The 18,877-nt window shown below is 33.5% G+C and overlaps 1 protein-coding gene across 1 annotated transcript in view; it reads left to right on the forward strand.

Moving 5' to 3' along the window:
* Nucleotides 1–13,735: 13,735 nt before the first annotated feature.
* LOC133321785 (lachesin) overlaps nt 13,736–18,877 on the forward strand; it is a 132,086-nt gene continuing 126,944 nt past the window's right edge. Inside the window, exon 1 of the mRNA XM_061530858.1 lies at nt 13,736–13,847. Coding sequence (XP_061386842.1) covers nt 13,748–13,847 — 100 coding nt within the window. The 5' untranslated portion in view covers nt 13,736–13,747. The remainder of the gene's footprint in view (nt 13,848–18,877) is intronic.

The raw sequence follows: 18,877 nt of genomic DNA on the forward strand, positions 1-18,877 counted from the left end.
ATGCACATTGGCATAATACCCTGTACCACAGTGTGGTGAAGGGTATAGAAAAGGGGTAACACATTTGTATGTGAGCTATATCTAATTCTGAACCGATTTTCTCCAATTTCAATAGGGTTCGTCCTTGGAACAAACAAATCGAATCATAAATGCGACCTTTAACTTGTTCACAAAAATACATGGACAGGCGGATATGCATAAATCGAGAAAGTGATTCTATGCATATTCTCAAATGGACCAATGGGTCTATCTCGATTCCTTTTGCCTGTTACAAACATATGCACATTGGCATAATACCCTGTACCACAGTGTGGTGAAGGGTATAAAAAAGGGGTAACACATTTGTAAACGAGAAAAAATTCGTAAGGTGTGGTCTGGCCTAAATTTTTTATACCACACAGTATTTGTCGTACCAGCGATGTAAAAAATCATACACCAATGTTGGAAATAAGTTTCTTTATTCACCGTGAATCCGGAATGCCAAATTATAACCACTTCAGAGTACAGAATATGTTACCTCCCCCTTTTATATGTGGGTTATGCTAGAAGATGGACCAACATAAAAAATCGACAAACAAATTAATATAAATATGAAATTATATGTAATTCGGTTGAAAAAAGTGTCCAACATCCTTAAAATTGCGAATAATTGGTGTACCGCTCTTTAGGAGCTACCACGAATCATGGGCCGATATAGATAAATTTAGATTTTTTACCCAATAATAATCTAAAATATCAAACAAAGTTTATCATATAGTCGACTCGGCCGACAAATATATTTATATATTAAATATTTATACCCTACACAACTATGTTGTCAGGGTATTATGGCTTTGTGCAGCCCCAAAAGTTTGTAACGCCGCGAAATATTGGTCCTAGACCCACCTTTAAGTATACCGATCGTCATATCTCGACTAGCTGAGTCGATCTAGACATGTGTGTCCGTCCGTCCGTCTGTCCATTATAATTTGTAAACACGATACAGGCCACCGTTATGGAACAATCTTCACGAAATTTTGCATGTAGGTTGGGTTCTGGCCTATTGTTTTTGGAAAAGATTGGTTAATATTTAGGGGATGAAATGGACCAAATACTTTATTTTTGTCGGGTTTTTGGGTCGCTCCAGAGGCCGCAATTGTGGCCCAAACACCGCGAATTTTTGCACGGAGAAGGGGATCGGGTCAAAGAATAAGCATGCCTGTTTTGATAAAGATCGGTCAATATTTAGCGGGTCAAATGGACCCTAACTTTTGTGTAAAAAATGACAAAATTTGTATTCTATAGCGTATATATATACCACTGAAGGACATAAACCCGAGAAGTTTATAGTATATCCAAAAGGAGTGGTTGACCTTTAAATTGATACCAATTATATTGTCGTAGGTACTCGGATGCGGGAGTTACACTTAAATATTTACAGTTGCTTACGTATTCATATATTATTTAGTAACCTATTACCACACTGGAGGGCGGAAATGTAGCGTTGATCGCTTTGAAATGTTCCATGAGGTTCCAGTTATGGTCAAGGAGAACGCCTAATATGTTAGGTGATGATCAGGTAATATATTTCGGATGAAGAGGACCGAAAACTTAATTATTTGTACTTTTCGAATCGAAAGGCGAACATCACAACACAACCCACGGTGAAGGGAATCTGGACAAGTAATTAGAGGTGCAGTACTGATTATTAATAACATTTGCTGACCTCTAGCAAGTCAAAAGTGTGCAAATATCGCGAAATATTGCCCAATCTCAGAATATAGAACCACAGAACGTTAGATTTTCATGGAAGTTGTGTAGGGTATCGTATGGTCGGCCCCGTCCGACTATACTGCTCCGCTCACTGGTTATATATAAATTTAATTCAATTGAAGTTTTTCTATATTATGCAATTTACTACATTTTATAATTTCTATTATTCAAATTCCTATTGTAATTTTCTTCCAAAGAGAAAATATTTTCGTCTTTCGTTTACAACTTGCATAGCTGCTCCGTAATGAAATTTAGAATATTATAAAATTTACATATTCCTTTAGTTAAAGTAATTAAAATGCTTTTGTGTGTGTGTGTAAAACATTTATTTATATGTACATGTATATATGTATTATTGTGACTGAGATTGAGAATAGCAAACGTGACCAAACGCATAGCCATGTCCTTTGGTGTATATCTCCTATCTTCGCCTTCTTGGTAAATTTTCGAATTGCTAATGATATTATTTTGGCAAATTTGATAATAGGCAATAAATATCAACATATAAGCAATCTAAAATGATGTGGATTTCCCATTATAGAGGTAAGTGTGAGTGTAAATGAACAAATAACACTCACGCACACACACAAGTACTTAAAACATTCATTTCTCGACATGGTTAGGTATTTATTGGATTTAAATGCATACAAATAAGTCATTTTCGTCACTTTAAATATTCTTAGCTTGAGTTTTAGTATAAGTCAAAATATCTAGGCATTAAATACATGCGTTTGATACAAACAAAAGGAATTTATGTTGATCTCAAATGTGCTTGCTTCGATACGGTTTTCTTTAAATTTTAATGGATATTATTGTTGCTCACTGTAATCGTATTACTGCTATTATAAATTTCCCCAATACATTAGGTCGTATGGGAAAAAGGAAATAACTGTGATTCAAAATCTAATCAAACAATCATTTCATTGCATGATTGAGAAATAATTACTCTCAAAATATATTCTAACATCTTCCACTGATTCGGCCCATTATTCAGAGAAAAAGTATTTGTCATAAATTACCCTTGTGTCATCACCATTGGCATAAATATGTCATGGTATTTAATGCCCACAGATGTCAAAAGTAATTATTTTTACTTTGCAGTTTTGTAATTTGTTGCCTCAATCAAACACAATCTACGGTATGTAACGATGAATATTTGCCATAAGATTTATTTTTGTAGAATGTTGATTGCTTTATAAAGTTTATTTATCATCGTCATATAATAAAATTAAAACGAATCATGTAAATTTTGATTGCAATTGGTTGGCAAAGCAAATCATAGGAAATGTCATTTATTATTACTACAATTATTGTTATTTTATTAACATTGCAGCAAAAGGAAGTTCATTTTATTACAACAATATGTAAATTGATTTATTTCCTTATCCTGTTGTTTTGGATATGTAAATTGCAAAATTTTCTTACGTTGCAAAACAGAACAGAATAGAATCGATAACAAATTCATTTAGTTTATTAATATTAATGATGATTATATGAAATTAATTTATATTTATGAACAATATGTTGCAACATCACCATGTGGCAACAGATGGCTTGTAAGTGTATGGAATGTAAGAAAGAAAAAAAATGATGCTTTCATATAGTAAACTATATGAAAACCAGTAAGGAAAGTAGTAAAGTCGGACTGGGCCGACCTTCACCACTTTGGGTATATTCTACATATGTATCCGAAAAGACGTTCCCTTTTTGAAGGAATTTTGACATGAAATTGAACGACCTTAACTATGTGATTTTTATGTCTTTCTGGAACCTATGCTAAATTTCATTTCATTTGGGCAAGTTTAGAGTCGTTTGCGCACAGTGGGATAGATTTGTGTAAATCGATTTAACCAAACTCGATACACGTTATTCGGTATGCTGCACTCTTTAATATTTAATCTCAATCAAACGCCCATTGATTATTTGGTGTACAATTAACATAAAAAAGTCGAAAGTATATATGGAAGCTACGATATACCTATATCTGAACCGATTGCAAGCAAACCTGCCAAATATTAATTTATATTAACTTCAGTACGTTGTTTCAATCGGTCTAGCTATGGATCTTTAGTGCACAATTTAGTTAAAATCGGACGAAAATATGTATAGGAGGTGCACACATCATTCTAGACTTAATTCAATACGCTATGCCAAAATTCGTGGAAATCGAATGATTTTCAGGGACTTTGGTGTACCATTTACCTAAAATCGGGCGAAACTATATATGGGAGCTATATCTAAATCTGAACTGATTTTCACGAAACTTAGCACACATCATTCTAGACTTAATTCAGTAGGCTGTACCAAATTTCGGGCAAATCAAATGATTTTCAGGGACTTTGGTGAACCATTTACCTAAAATCGGGCGAAACTATATAAGGGAGCTATATCTAAATCTGAACCGATTTTCACGAAACTTAGCACACATCATTCTAGACGTAATTCAGTAGGCTATACCAAATTTCGTGCAAATCGAAAGATATATAGGGACTTTGGTACATCATTTACCTTAAATCGGACGAAAATATATGGGAGCTATATCTAAATCTGAACTGATTTTTCCCAATTTCAATAGGGTTCGTCCTTGGGCCAAATAAGTGACCTTTGCCAAATTTCATCCAAATCGGATCATAAATGCGACCTGTACTTTGTGTACAATTTAACATCAACAGACGAACGGACGGACATGCATAAATCGACTCAGAAAGTGATTCTATGCATATTCTCAAAAGGAACCATATTCATTTTGCCTGTTACAAACATATGTACAAAGAAATAATACCCTGTACCACAGTGTGGTGAAGGGTATAAAAATCCCACAAGGACTCTATTTAGAGGGAGGATAAGTTTTATAAAAATATTTAATATTAGCGGCTAAAAAAATCTGAAATAACCACAAACACACGATATAAATTTGTATACACTTCACCAGTCTGTGGTACAGGCTATAATGTCTTTGTGCATATGATTGTAACAGTCAAAATTAATCGAAATAGACCCATGGTTGCTTTGGAGAATATGCATGGAATCACTTTATGAGTCGTTCAAATTTTGTGAGATTTTGATATAGGGGAGACTGGGGCACCTTCGGCACTTTTTTTTTAGAGCTCTATATCTCAGTACTTATTGAACATATATAACAACGTTATGGCTGATTATTGTCCTCTGACTCTTAATTATCAAAAATAGTACCAAAAAGATATATAAAAATAGTATTAGTTAAAAAATTTTTCAGTTTTGTAAAAAAAGTCAAATTCGCCGAATGTGCCCCAACCCGGGGTACCTTCGGCATTTGATGGGGCACATTCGGCACCATAGTCATAGCCGGGTAATTGTTATCGCTATCAGTCTGGTTGAAATTCTGATCCTCTAAAGGCTCTATTTGGTTTTAATACGCCACACAATGTTTGAATTATAGGGCTTTATTTTCTAGCGGCGGATGTTTACATCTCAAGGTAGCACACACCATCAGAAATAGAGGTTTTCTATCGCATTTTCGTCAATACAAGCACGTTTGATCTTATATATGCATTTTCGGGCCATATTAAAGGATTAGTTTTAAAGACAAACTCAAAAACATTTTAAGGAAATACTATTGCACAATCTGTATATGGCCGAATGTGCCCCACTTTAAAATGCCGAATGTACCCCGAATGTACTTTTTATAGTTTTTTTCATTTTTTTCGATCAGATTTGTAAAAACGTTATATTTTTAAATATTTGTATAATAATACACATCGTAGTTAACCACTTTTTAATAATATTGTCTTAAATTTTTTAAAAGTTGTATACACGAAATACTTACGAAATGGAATTGAAATATTACAGAAACATCTATAAAAATACAAAAACCTATGTATCTAAATAAGCTTATTAGCTAGAACTTTCAAACTTTGTGTCAGTTATTTATTTCGATATTCGATACCTATGTATCGAAACTAGTGATGTACGGTGAGAGCTTCATATTGAAAACGCGATTGCCGAAGGTGCCCCGATGCCGAAGGTGCCCCAGTCTCCCCTACCTCCCATATGTATTTTTGTCCGATTTTATGTAAATGGTGCATCAAAATACTAAAGGTTTGCCCGATAGAGACAAAATTTTGCATAACGTACCAAATTATATCTACAATGGCCTGTGAAAAGATTCATTGAAATCGGTTCTGATTTTAGTATATTCCGACAATGTTATGTGACAATGTTACAATGTTATGTGAATGAGTCACCAAAGACGCTATGGATGTTCGATACGCACGAAATTTTGCATTGCATATTGAATTGAGTCTGAAGTGTTATGTGGTACTTTTCGTTGAAATCGTAAGTTATTCGGCTCCGACTTTCGACTTTTGAACATTCCTTACTGGGTTTCTTGGGGAGTTTTAGAAGTAATCACATTAATCACGCCATGACTCAAAAAATTGACTATGGACTCGATTTTAGTGCATATTATTATAAGGAATAAGTAGACATCAGAGAAATAAATTGTAGTGTAAAATTCAGTAATGACCCGCTAACGATGCTGAGGCGAAAAACTACAACATTACGAGTTTTGCCAAACAAACAGGTGACCACCAGATTGGACTTGGCTTGTCTTCGAATCCAAACACACACTCGATTGTCACGCCCGTCCGTATGTTTAAAGCTTAAATGGGATATATCAATATACATTTTTGCATATGGGCATATTATTCAAGTGAGTTAGATTTTATTTCATTTTGTGGGTTCCTGGCTCTCGCATGAAGTAGGATTCTTGACTTAGCTCAAAAATTTACAAAATGGCAAACGTTTGAAATTTTTTTTTTTTTGGAAAATATGCTTTTCTTGACCACAAACAAAGTTAAAAAATAAGGAAGATCTTCACCGATTGGCGTTATCATATTTCATACGATAGCTATACACTTACAGAGAAACGTGTAAAAATTTGGAATCGATTGGGTTATTAGTTGTTGGTTATCGTTCCCGTCATTCGCAAAAACACTGTATGGAGAAAACGACCCTTCAGCCGTCGCTTGATGCTGACACAATAAATCGGTCATATCTTCAAAGTTTGTTGAGATTCTCGCTTGACATTTCTCTAGGGACATTTTTGAATTAGTGTAGGTTCGAATCAAATTCAGACACAAAATTACATTTTTTAAACCGGCCTTCAACTTGGACCTTGAAGACACCGAAAAAATTGAGAAAAAGATCATTGAAATTCTTAAAATATGTAATAGTGGGGCTACCGTTATATGGGGCTGCAGTAAAATGGAGATCAATATTATAGCCAATTAGGATGAAAAACCGAAATTCTTAAAATATAGACATGGGCCAATATTATTAATTTTTAGTGCGAAGATGTGTTGGTACCATTATAACCCAAAATACCAATATTGTAAAAAATACAATATTATGGGGCCTATACTTCAACGTGCCAAATTACAACCAAATTGTTTGGAAAACATGTAAAAAATTCCAAAAATACAGAATACTGGGGGATACCGTTATATGGGAGCTACCCTGAAACTTGGACCAGCCAATATGGTATGGAGATGGGAACCCAAAATACCAAATTGCAGCCACCTCGGTTGATAAGCGTGTCCAAAATACCAAATACTGGGGAGTACCGTGATATAGGTATCCTACAATTAATATTTATGGTAGGATATGTGTTATACAATGAGAACACAAAATGTCAAATTACAGTCAATTCGGTTGGAAAACGTCCTCAAAATACCGAATATTGGGGCACCGTTATATGGGGCCTACACCAATATACCCCATTTTCAATAGCAAACATCCTGGTATTGCAATTTCTGTGCAAAATTTCAGAGCTTTATCTTAAATATTGCGATCTCTATTGATATTTCAACAGACGGACTATCGTCCGTAAATCGACATAGAATTTTGTTCTCATCATGAATATATATGAAGAAAATCATCTTGATATATGGAAGGTTTTAACTGCTTTTTCTCGTTGAGGTTATTGTAGTTTAGCACTTCGGGTCCCTGTTAGGGAGAACAAATTTGTGAAAAAATGCTATGTTTGACGTACGTACGGGTTTGTAAAAATCGGTTAAGATATAACCTCCATATATATTAGTTTGGGGAAAAAATACATTATTTTTATATGAACTATAAGACTTTATTTAACATTCTTCGGAAGGATTGGATGCACCGTTTTTATCGACATTTTCGACGACCGGCCTACCTGTGCGAGTTGCATCTTTAACGTCCAAAATTCCTGAACGGAATCTACGAGACCAAAATTGCACATAATTGGCTGTTGCAGTATCGGAACCATAAAAACATTTACAAATTTAGCCGCTTAGTTTGCAGTTTCGACTTTGTCATAGAAAAAAATTTATTCACTTCCATTTTTAACAGCCCGTAACTCACAACTGTGTTTTTTTTTTTTTTGCGAAATGTCACCCTTCCAACGAGCATAGATCTGAAATTGTTTGATCGATACTTTACGAGAAATCTATCAGTACAGCCATCTGCCGAAAAAATTATTGATTTCATTTCTCCAACCTAATATAATTTATGGGGTCTTCAATGAATATTTCGATGAGTTGCAATGGAAATGGCAAATTTAGTATACACTCCACCTTGTGTATAAGAATTACCAATGATGATTCAGGTTTCTGTATATAAGGATTCCGGATAATTTTCGGTGTTTTGAAGTTTTCAGGTAGATTTTGGTATTGTGGGTCGTAAAACATTTTTGCAGAGCTATTATAATATAGGCCCACATTTTGACGTTGCTTCTACATAACGGTTCATTTTGAGGGCATATTGATGCATAATATAGGCCTATGTTGTGACGTAGCCGCCATATGATAGTAAATGAAAGTCTTCATCACTTCTATGGGGAGAACACATTTACAAAAAAACAGGAAGGAAAGTAGTAAAGTCGGACGGGGCCGACTATATGATACCCTTCACCACTATGGGTATATTTATAGGAAGCATCCTAACATAAGGGTCATTAACATGAAATTGGGTGAACTAAAATATGTGACTTTTATCTCAATGTGAAAAGACTTAGATCAATCCATAAATATGCCGTTAATTGTTACAATGAGACAAAATTATGTAAATCGATTTAAAGAAAATATCAATAGTGCGAAGTCGATTCGAAATATATATGGCTACATCTGTACTTCCACACGCAACTACGTCATTCAACATTTACATAAAATCGGATGAAACTAGAAATGAAAGCTATATCCAAATATGAACGGATTTCAACGATACTTGTCACAGTTTAGGTTAGACTAATTTATGCACGTTTTGTTCCTAATAGAAATATTTTGGGTCCTACTTAATATAGGACGAAACCAAAATATATATGAGAGCTATATCCAAATCTGAACCGATTTTCACTGAACTTAACACACACCGTTCTAGGGTTTATTTAGTACGTTATGCCAAATTTCGTGCAAATGGAAGGATATATAAGGACTTTAGTATACCATTAACATTAAATCGGTCAAACATATATATGGGACCTATATCTAAATCTCAACTGATTTTCAAGAAATGCCAAATTTTGTGGAAACCGAATTATATATAGGGACTTAGGTGAACCATTTACAATAAATCGGGCACAACTATATATGGGAGCTATATCTAAATCTGAACCGATTTTCACGAAACTTAGCACACATCATTCTAGACTTAATTTAGTATATATATATATATATTTTCAGGGACTTTGGTGCACCATTTACCTGAAATCGGACGAAACTATATATGAGAGCTATATCTAAATCTGAACCGATTTTCACGAAACTTAGCACACATCATTCTAGACTTAGTTTAGTACGCTGTGCCAATTTTCGTGCAAATCGAATGATTTTCAGGGACTTTGGTGCACCATTTACCTAAAATCGGACGAAACTATATATGGGAGCTATATCTAAATATGAACCGATTTTCACGAAACTTAACACACATCTCTCTAGGCTTAATACCGTACGCTGTGCCAAATTTCGTGCAAATCGAAAGATTTTTAGGGACTTTGGTGCACCATTTACTTAAAAACGGACGAAACTATATATGGGGCTATATCTAAATATGAACCGATTTTCCCAAATTTCAATAGTGTTCATCCTTGGACCGAATAAGTGACCTATGCCAACTTTCATCCAAATCGCATTATAAATGTGACTTGTACTTTGTTTACAATTTAACATGGACAGACAGACGGGCGGGAGGACGGACATGCATAAATCGACTTAGAAAGTGATTCTATGCATATTCTCAAAAAGAAACCATGTGCCTATCTCGTTTCCCTTTGCCTGTTACAAACATATGGAGAAAGACAGTGCCACAGTGTGGTGAAGGGTATAAACATATTGTCTATGTATGTCCACGATTTGAAATTGAAAATAGAACGTAATCAATAATAAAAAAATAGAAAATAAATATTTTTAAGGTAAAATGTTCAAACAAATAGCTCTGATAACCACAATAAATAATTTGCCATTTCTATAGCAATCATATATACAAATATATATTTATAAATATTTTTATTTGTGGTTGGCAAATTGCCTTCTGTATTTATTTGTTATTTCTTAAGTGGCTAAAATTTTGTAAACAACCATCACAAATACATCTACATTTGGAAAATATTCGAATAATTTGATTAAATCGATTTGAATTAGTGCAACATAGTTCATTAAATTTCTAAATTAAATACATTGTTAATATGATGGTTGAGTGAGTGTGTGTTCGTGTGTATTGGTAATTGTATTGTGGTTTTATGTCAATACAATTTCATTTCTATACATATTAATCAACATTTTATTATGACATTAAGATGTTACATCTAGAGTTATATGTATGTGTATATACACAAAAGCTAAATTATTGGGCGGTAGTTTAGAAGGATGTGATTCTTGAATGCAATGCCTTAACCCTTTAACATTTGCAAAGGAAACTGCAATAAAAAGTAGAAAATAATTTTTACTTCTATGATATTTGATTCTTTCTTATTTAGAAAAAAGTAAACTTTGCCTTACAGTAGCAATGTATGAATTTGTAGAATATCAAAATCATCCAAATAAATTCGTCACATTATCGATTTCAGCAGCAGACTGCCGAAAGCATTTCATTTGTATTTTTACCCAATATCGATTTCAGTAGTTTAAGTATTAAATTTTAAAATTTGAAATAAATAATGACAATACATATAATAAGAAATTTAAATTATTTTACCTTTAGGCAATACCACATATATTTCTTTCTCATATCTATTATAAAAATCTATTTGTTATTGTTGTCGTTGTTGATATAATTGCATATCAAAAGCTATACGAAAGTCAGTTTGCAAACAATACACAAGATAACCAATATTTGTATAAACATATTTATTCTATGTGTTGCACACACTATTATATATGTATACGCAAATTTGCGTATGTAGTTGTGATATGATGATATCAATAGTATATATCTGAAGATATTCATTGAGGTGTATCTTTTTAGAAATGATATTCTATTTTTAGTATCATTAATATCAACATTAAATTTTACTAGTTAACCCTTATGCTCGGCCGTGCCGAACTTTAAGTTCCCTCCACCATGTGGGGTACATGAAAAAATTCTTAAGCTGATGAGTGTATTTATATGGACACTATGTTATGATGTTATGTTACAGTAAATTGTTCATGCGAAAAATAGTGTTCCAAATTTCAGGAAAACATATTCGGACTTTTATCTTATTTTTATTCACAATGAATCCGATAGGTCAAATTATAGCCACTTCTATGAGAGAATGAAACGAAAACAAATAAAAACGATGTCAAGATCATCCCGGAGGAACTTTTTATATTAGGATATGAGGATTACAACCAAAATATCTAAAATTAATTTGGGCTCCTAGCAAGAAACTTATGTGATGATAGGACTTTGAACATGCCGAAAAATACGTGTAATTCCCAAAATTCCGCATAATGGGGCTACCATTATATGGGTCTATAAGAAAACGGAGATCAATATTACATGGGGCTATAATAAAACTCAGATCAATATTAATATTTTTTGGTAGTAAGCTTTAAGCAGTAAAGTCGGACGTGACCGACTATATTATACCCTTCACCACTTGGGTATATTCTACATATGTATCCTTACAATTGTAAGGATACATATGCAACCTATGATAAATTTAATTTCATTCGAGCAGATTTAAAGTCGTCTGTATATCATGGGACAAATTTATGGAAAACGATTTATAGCAAAATTCATACACGCTATTTGGTACGCCGCACTGTCAAAAACTTAATTTCGATCAGATACCCGTTCGAAAAATATATGGAAGCTATGGTTGTATTTGCACCAATTTCAACGAATCGCAATAACATCATACAAGTCCCAATTTGATACGTTGTGCAAAATTTTGTGTAAATCGGACAAACAGGAGTTTGGTGCATCATTTATGTAAAATTGCACGAAAATAGATGTATAAGTGGTAGCTATATCGAAATCTGAACCAAAACTTAACACACATCATTCCAGACTCAATTCAGTAGGCCATAGGCACTTTGGTGCTCTATTTACTTAAAATCGGAGAAAAATATATATATGGAAGCTATATCTAAATCTGAACCGATTGCCTTGAAATTTAACACACGTCTTTCTTGACGCAATTCAGTACGCTATGCCAAATTTCTTGGAAATCAAAGAATATGTAGGTACTTTGGTGCACTATTTACCTTAAATATGGGAGGTATATCTAAATCTGAACCGATTTTCACGAAACTTAGCACACAACGTTCTGCGCTTAATTTAGTACGCTATGTCGAATTACGTGGAAATCGAATGATATATGGGAACTTTGGTGCACCATTTACATAAAATCGGACGAATATATATATATATGCGAGCTATATCTAAATCTGAACCGATGTTCACGAAATTTAACACACGTCTTTCTAGACTTAATTCAGTAATCTATGTCAAATTTCGTGCAAATCGAAGGATATATAAGGATTTTAGTGCACCATTTATTTAAAATCGGACGAAAATATATATGGGAGGTATATCTAAATCTGAACCGATTTTCCCGAAACTTACCACTCATTATTATAGACTCAATTCAGTACACTATGCCAAATTTCCTGCAAATCGAAGAATATGTAGGGACTTTGGTGCACAATTTACCTTAAATCGGACGGAACTATATTTGGGAGCTATATCTAAATCTGAACCGATTTTCACGAAACTTAGCACACATCGTTCTGCGCTTAGTTTAGTACGCTATGTCGAATTACGTGGACATCCAGTGATATATGGGTACTTTGGTGCACCATTTACATAAAATCGGACGAAAATATATATGTGAGCTATATCTAAATCTGAAACGATTTTTTCCCAATTTTAATAGGGTTCGTCCTTGAACGAAATAAATGAGCTGCGCCAAATTTCCTCCTATTCGAGTACGTTGTTTACAATTTAACATGGACAGACAGACGGACGGACGGACATGCATAAATCGACTTAGAAAGTGATTCTATGCATATTCTCAAAAGGAACCATGTGTCTATCTCGTTTCCTTTTGTCTGTTACAAACATATGCACAAAGACATAATACCCTGTACCACATTGTGGTGGAGGGTATAAATACCAAATTAGAGCCAATCAGGTTGAAAAACGTGTCCAAATTCCCAATAACGCGACTTGGGTCAATATTAGTAATTTTAGTGCGGAGATGTGGTGATACCTTTATTTTTGAAAAACGTGTCAAAAATTTCCAAATCTGGGTGTACCCTATATGGGGTTTACCCTTAAACGATGGCCAATATTCAAAAATTTTAGTACGAAAATGTGATATACAATGAGAATTCAAAATGGGTGCGTGCATACGCAGTCGATTTGGGGCAAGAACGCAAAACGCTTTATTTTGTAAAGCATTTACAAAACTATTTTATGTGTCATTTATTTAAAATGTAATAATTTTTTTCTATAAAAATATGTATATTTTATTTTATTTACAGTTGTCAGTGCAACAAGTATGTTGCCCAAACATGAGCCCATGTTCATATCCCGCTCTGAGACATTTAAATTTGTTGCTGGTGATACCATCGTTTTGCCGTGTGAAGTTGCCAATACAGGTAAGTCAAAATATATATATATATATATATAATCGTACTTCTCTATAAGATTACATCCGACATAGAATAATATTAACACAATGAATTTTATCTAATTCTAAAGGACCTATATATTATAATCCACAATTATTATATATTCTAGAATATGTACATTTTTGAATTTTTTTCCAAGTCCAGTACTTTTTTATTTACCCAAATTTTACCAAATATGCCACATTACCAATTTAAAGAATGTGTTAATAAACTTCATTATTACGTGCACCTCAATAGAATTTTTTTTTCAAATCAACATTTTCATCACTCATAAAGCCAATGGGCTCTTTGAGTCTACATACAAAATTCATTTTTGCCTAGAAGCTAGTCGTTATGCCACCATATATAGCTTAAGAGGCCAAATGCAGGCTTAAGGTTTACATGTAGGGAGAAACACTTCTTTTTTTTAAAACCCCTTTATTTTTCTGATGAACATATTACATCTATCCATACATATGTATGTATGCACGCATGAGAAGGATTTCAATTCGAATACAATATGCCCAGTAGTGTGATTATTCTGCACGCCTTATCTCGGCATTTAAACATTGGAAAAGCGAATGGTTTTTTTTTGGGATGAAGACATTGTTTTAATGCTGGTATGTAGTTTTTTAAATGTAAATATGAGTGTGTACGTGTATGTGTTCGAGAAATTTGTTAGATTTTTTAGATCTGGTCATTGTTTCTTTCCATCTTTTTCTTACTGCAAAGATGTTTTTTAGAATAAGTATAACAATTTTAATTAAAGTTTTCTTTAAGTGAAAATAGTTCTTCTTTTAGTTTTTCATTTTCAATGATCCATTTGTTGTGTATTTGGGTCATTGGATTGGAGCGCTGTTTGTTTCCTTTGTAATGAAGGAATTATAATGAAAGATAACACATTTTGATCTTTTTTTAATTTTAGAAACTAAACCAAGTGTTCTCTATAATTGTTTTGTTTACTGAAAAGGTTGAATTTTTAGAAACGATGTATGTAATTAAGCTTGGCCATTGGGAAGTATTAGATATTCCATTTTGAACATTCTCTTTAAATTTTTACACAGAAAAAATAATTCCTATATTAAATGAACAGTGTTCCGAAAGTATTACCAATGGAGATTTCGACTATTTATAAATGCAATTTATTCATATTTAAATAGTGGTTACATGTCAGAGAGATTGAAAAACAACTTCGGAGTGTGTGTGTGTTTGTGGTGACGGCTGGTTTCTTTGACACATAAACACTTTTCCGGTCACATTTTTTTATTTTAATTTTATTTACTTACATGTTCATTGGAACAATTATATCCAATGTTAAACATTCGGTTGGACTTGTGTGTTGTTATTCAGCATTTATATCGGAAAAATTTGGAAAATACATATGCGAATTTTACATCCAATGAGTGGTAAGTCGGTGGTTGTTAGCAACAGAAGCAGTCAAATGAAAAGTTGTAAAAAAAGCTACCACCAATTAAAGTGAAAGGCGAAGGATGATACCAAAAAACCACACAGCCGAACAATAAATGGTGGTTGTGTTGGTGGTAGTGAAGTACTGTGAGAGAGAGGGGGAAAAGAGCTCAAGTGGGAAAATATTTGTGATTTTATGAAATGTTTACGTTTTTCAGAAAAAATAGGTGTTTACTCATGATTATAAGAATTTTTACATGTACTCTAAGCGAGGAGCATGGTGAAATATATCGTTTGCAATATCTCGAAATACTATTCGTCGAAGGGTCTATGTCCGTCTGTCTCATGATAGAGTTCACAATGCCATTGATAGTACTTCGAAGATTTGAACATACATAGCTACTACTACTAGCAGGCTTTGTATTACAAATGGGATATGTCGGTATACGTTTTGTTATAACCCTCATATCACGGTATTGCCCGGAAAGCTCTGCAATCATCTTTTAAGCAAATTGCCCATATATGTTTTTGGTTCTATAAAACATCCTTATGAAGGCCCAGTCCCATTTCGACATTTGGAAATTTTCTTACTTATGTTAGGGTTCGTAATTGACTATTTGATTTTCTCATAGCATACAATTTTCAAAGTTCTGAGGTCCTGAGCGGTAATAAGAATTTTGAAAATATAGAATCACTTTCTGAGTCTATTTATGCATGACCGTCTGTTCGTCCGGCTGTCCATGTACTTTTGTGAGCAAAGTACACGTCGCATTTATGATCCGAATTGGATGAAATTTGGAACAGCCCATTTGTTTAGCCCGAGAACGAACCCTTTTGAAATTGGAGAAAATCGGTTCAGCTTTAGATATAGCTCCTATATATTGTTTCATCCAATTGTAGATAAATGGTGCGCCAACGTCCCTGCAAATCTTTTGATTTACATGAATTTTAGCATATGGTACTAAATTAAGTCTGCAAAGTTGTGCAAAGTTTAGTGAAAATCGGTTCAGATTTAGATATAGCTCCCATATTTTCCCATTTTGTGTAAATACTGCACCAAACCCCCTTAATCTTTCGGTTTTGGTATAGCGTACTGACTTAAGTGTAGAAGTATATGTGCAAAGTTTCGTGAAAACCGGTTCAGATTTACATACACCTCCTATATAAAGATTCATAGTTAAGCCGATTGACACATCGTACTGAAGTTAATATAAATTAATCTCTGTCAAGTTTCCATATATAATTTCGACTTATTCATGTTTATTGTACACCAAATAATCAATGGGTGTTTGATTGAGATTAAATTTTAAACTGTGCAGCGAATAGAGTGTGTCAAGTTTTCTTTAAATCGATTTACAAAATTTAGCATAGGTTGCAGAATGACATGTGTAGGGATTATGTTAGTCGGTTTAGAGATAGATAAAGATCACAATGTTCCTTCGAAAAGGGAACGTCTTTTAGGATAAATATGTAGAATATGCCTAAAGTGGTGAAGGGTATCGTATAGTCGGCTCAGTCCGACTTTACTACTTTCCTTACTGGGTTTTACTTGTTTTTCTGTAGTTTTATTTATTTATTATTAATATTTGTTGAGGTCCACAGTTTACACATATATCTGCAGATACGAGTTCCCCTTATAAGAAAAAAAATATTTTCGCTTTCTTCGCATAGCCCAAATACATTTCATCTTACGTCAAAGTAAAGGCAGAAACGTGAAAAATTTTATTATTTGCAGTCAAGTACTTTCATATTCGCTAAGGCTACGAGTTAGGGCTCCCTATTTTGTTCATAACTTCACATTCAAGAAAACTTTACATACAATAAATTATTGCAACAACAAAAAAAAAAAACAAACACATTATAACCAATGCAGGGAATTGTATGTACACCCCAATAAAGGGCATTTCCCTTATTATAATAAGAGGAGCAAACGCATACACATGCATATTCGCATACAAATGTATGTATATTTTCTATAGTTTATTTGGTGGCGTTTCCTACCGTGGAAATTGAGTTTCTCCCCATGTCGTCATAAAACAAGATTTTATTTGTTTTAAATTAATGCTTAACCTACAAAAATAAAACCCCACAAGAAAATACACGACACGGACTTGGCGTTGTTGCGACTTAACGCTGTAGTATTAGCATAACGATCACGGATATCAAGTTTTACATTCGTCCCGACCCTCCAACCCCACTCAACATGTAAAGTGAAAATATCAAGGAAAATACATACATTGGGTTGGGCGGTTGGTTGACTGGTATATACGTATGTTTCTTAAGTAAATATGTTTGTCTGCATTACTTCATTTTATGACATTCACGTATATAATAACTTTTTATTTTGTTTACACAACTGTAACAGAAACATCTCAAACAATAAATGGAGAACAACAAAAAATGGAAAATAAAATCAAGAAAAAGAAAAACTAAAACCAGAAAACATGCAACGCATAAATATCGTAAATATGGCCAATGTGTGTTCGATTTCGAACCGAGATTTCTTTACGGTTTACGGCAAATAAACATTGTGAAGGAAATTTAATGTAAAGTTTTATTTTTTAAACAATCTTCAGAACCAATTTTAATCTTAATTTAAATCAAAAGAAACAAAAATTAACTTGATGTCAGAACTGGCAATATATACTGATTTAGATTTTATTGAGGAATCAGAATGGAATCCTGATTGTATTTGAATACTACGTCCACGAATACAGTACTGCATTTTTGATCATTAAAAGGCAATAGACACGTATCAGTCAGTCTTTTATTAACGTTATATTATTAATTACACTCCTTTCCGTTTTTATACCCTTCACCACACTGTCGAGCAGGGTATTATGTCTTTGTGCATATGTTTGTAACAGGCAAAATTCCTTTTGAGAATATGAATAGAATCACTTTCTAAGTGGATTTATGCATATCCGCCCGTCTGTCTGTGCATGTTAAATTGTAAACAAAGTCCAGGTCGCATTTCGCACAACCCCCATTTTTTGGATCAAAGCCGAACCCTATTGGAATTTAATTGAAGACAACTAGGCCGAACCTTTCATACCCTCTACCATTAGGATAACAATCAATACATTTAATTTAACGGGGGCTCCTAGGAAATGCGTGAGGAAAAGATGATTAAAATTCCCATAATATAAGATAGTGGGGCTAATGTTATATGGGGACAGCCAATGAGAATACAAAATTCCAAAATATAGACACTTCGCTTTAAAATATGTCAAAAAATCTCAAAAAACCGGCTTGGGACAATATTAATAATTTAGTGCGGAGATGTGGTGGTACCGTGAACCCAAAATACCACATTACAGCCAAATTTATTGAAAATCATGTCAAAAGTCCCCATATTAGGGGGTACAGTATTATGAGGGTTACCCTTAAACGTGAATCAATTTCAAAAAATTTTAGTATGGAAATCTGCTATATGGAAATGCTGGTACCGATATATGTTATTCAATGAGAACCATAAATATCAAATTACAAATGGGGGCTACAAACGTAGACCGATTTATGTATGTTTTTTGCAATACCATACATTCTAGAAGAACCAGAACAATATCTGTGCCAAATTTCAGAGCTCTATATTAAATATTGCGATCTCT

Source organism: Musca vetustissima, unplaced genomic scaffold (assembly GCF_032173495.1).
Source record: "Musca vetustissima isolate MV318-11 ecotype Yass unplaced genomic scaffold, APGP_CSIRO_Mvet_v1 utg11745, whole genome shotgun sequence".
In the NCBI taxonomy this organism is placed as follows: domain Eukaryota; kingdom Metazoa; phylum Arthropoda; class Insecta; order Diptera; family Muscidae; genus Musca; species Musca vetustissima.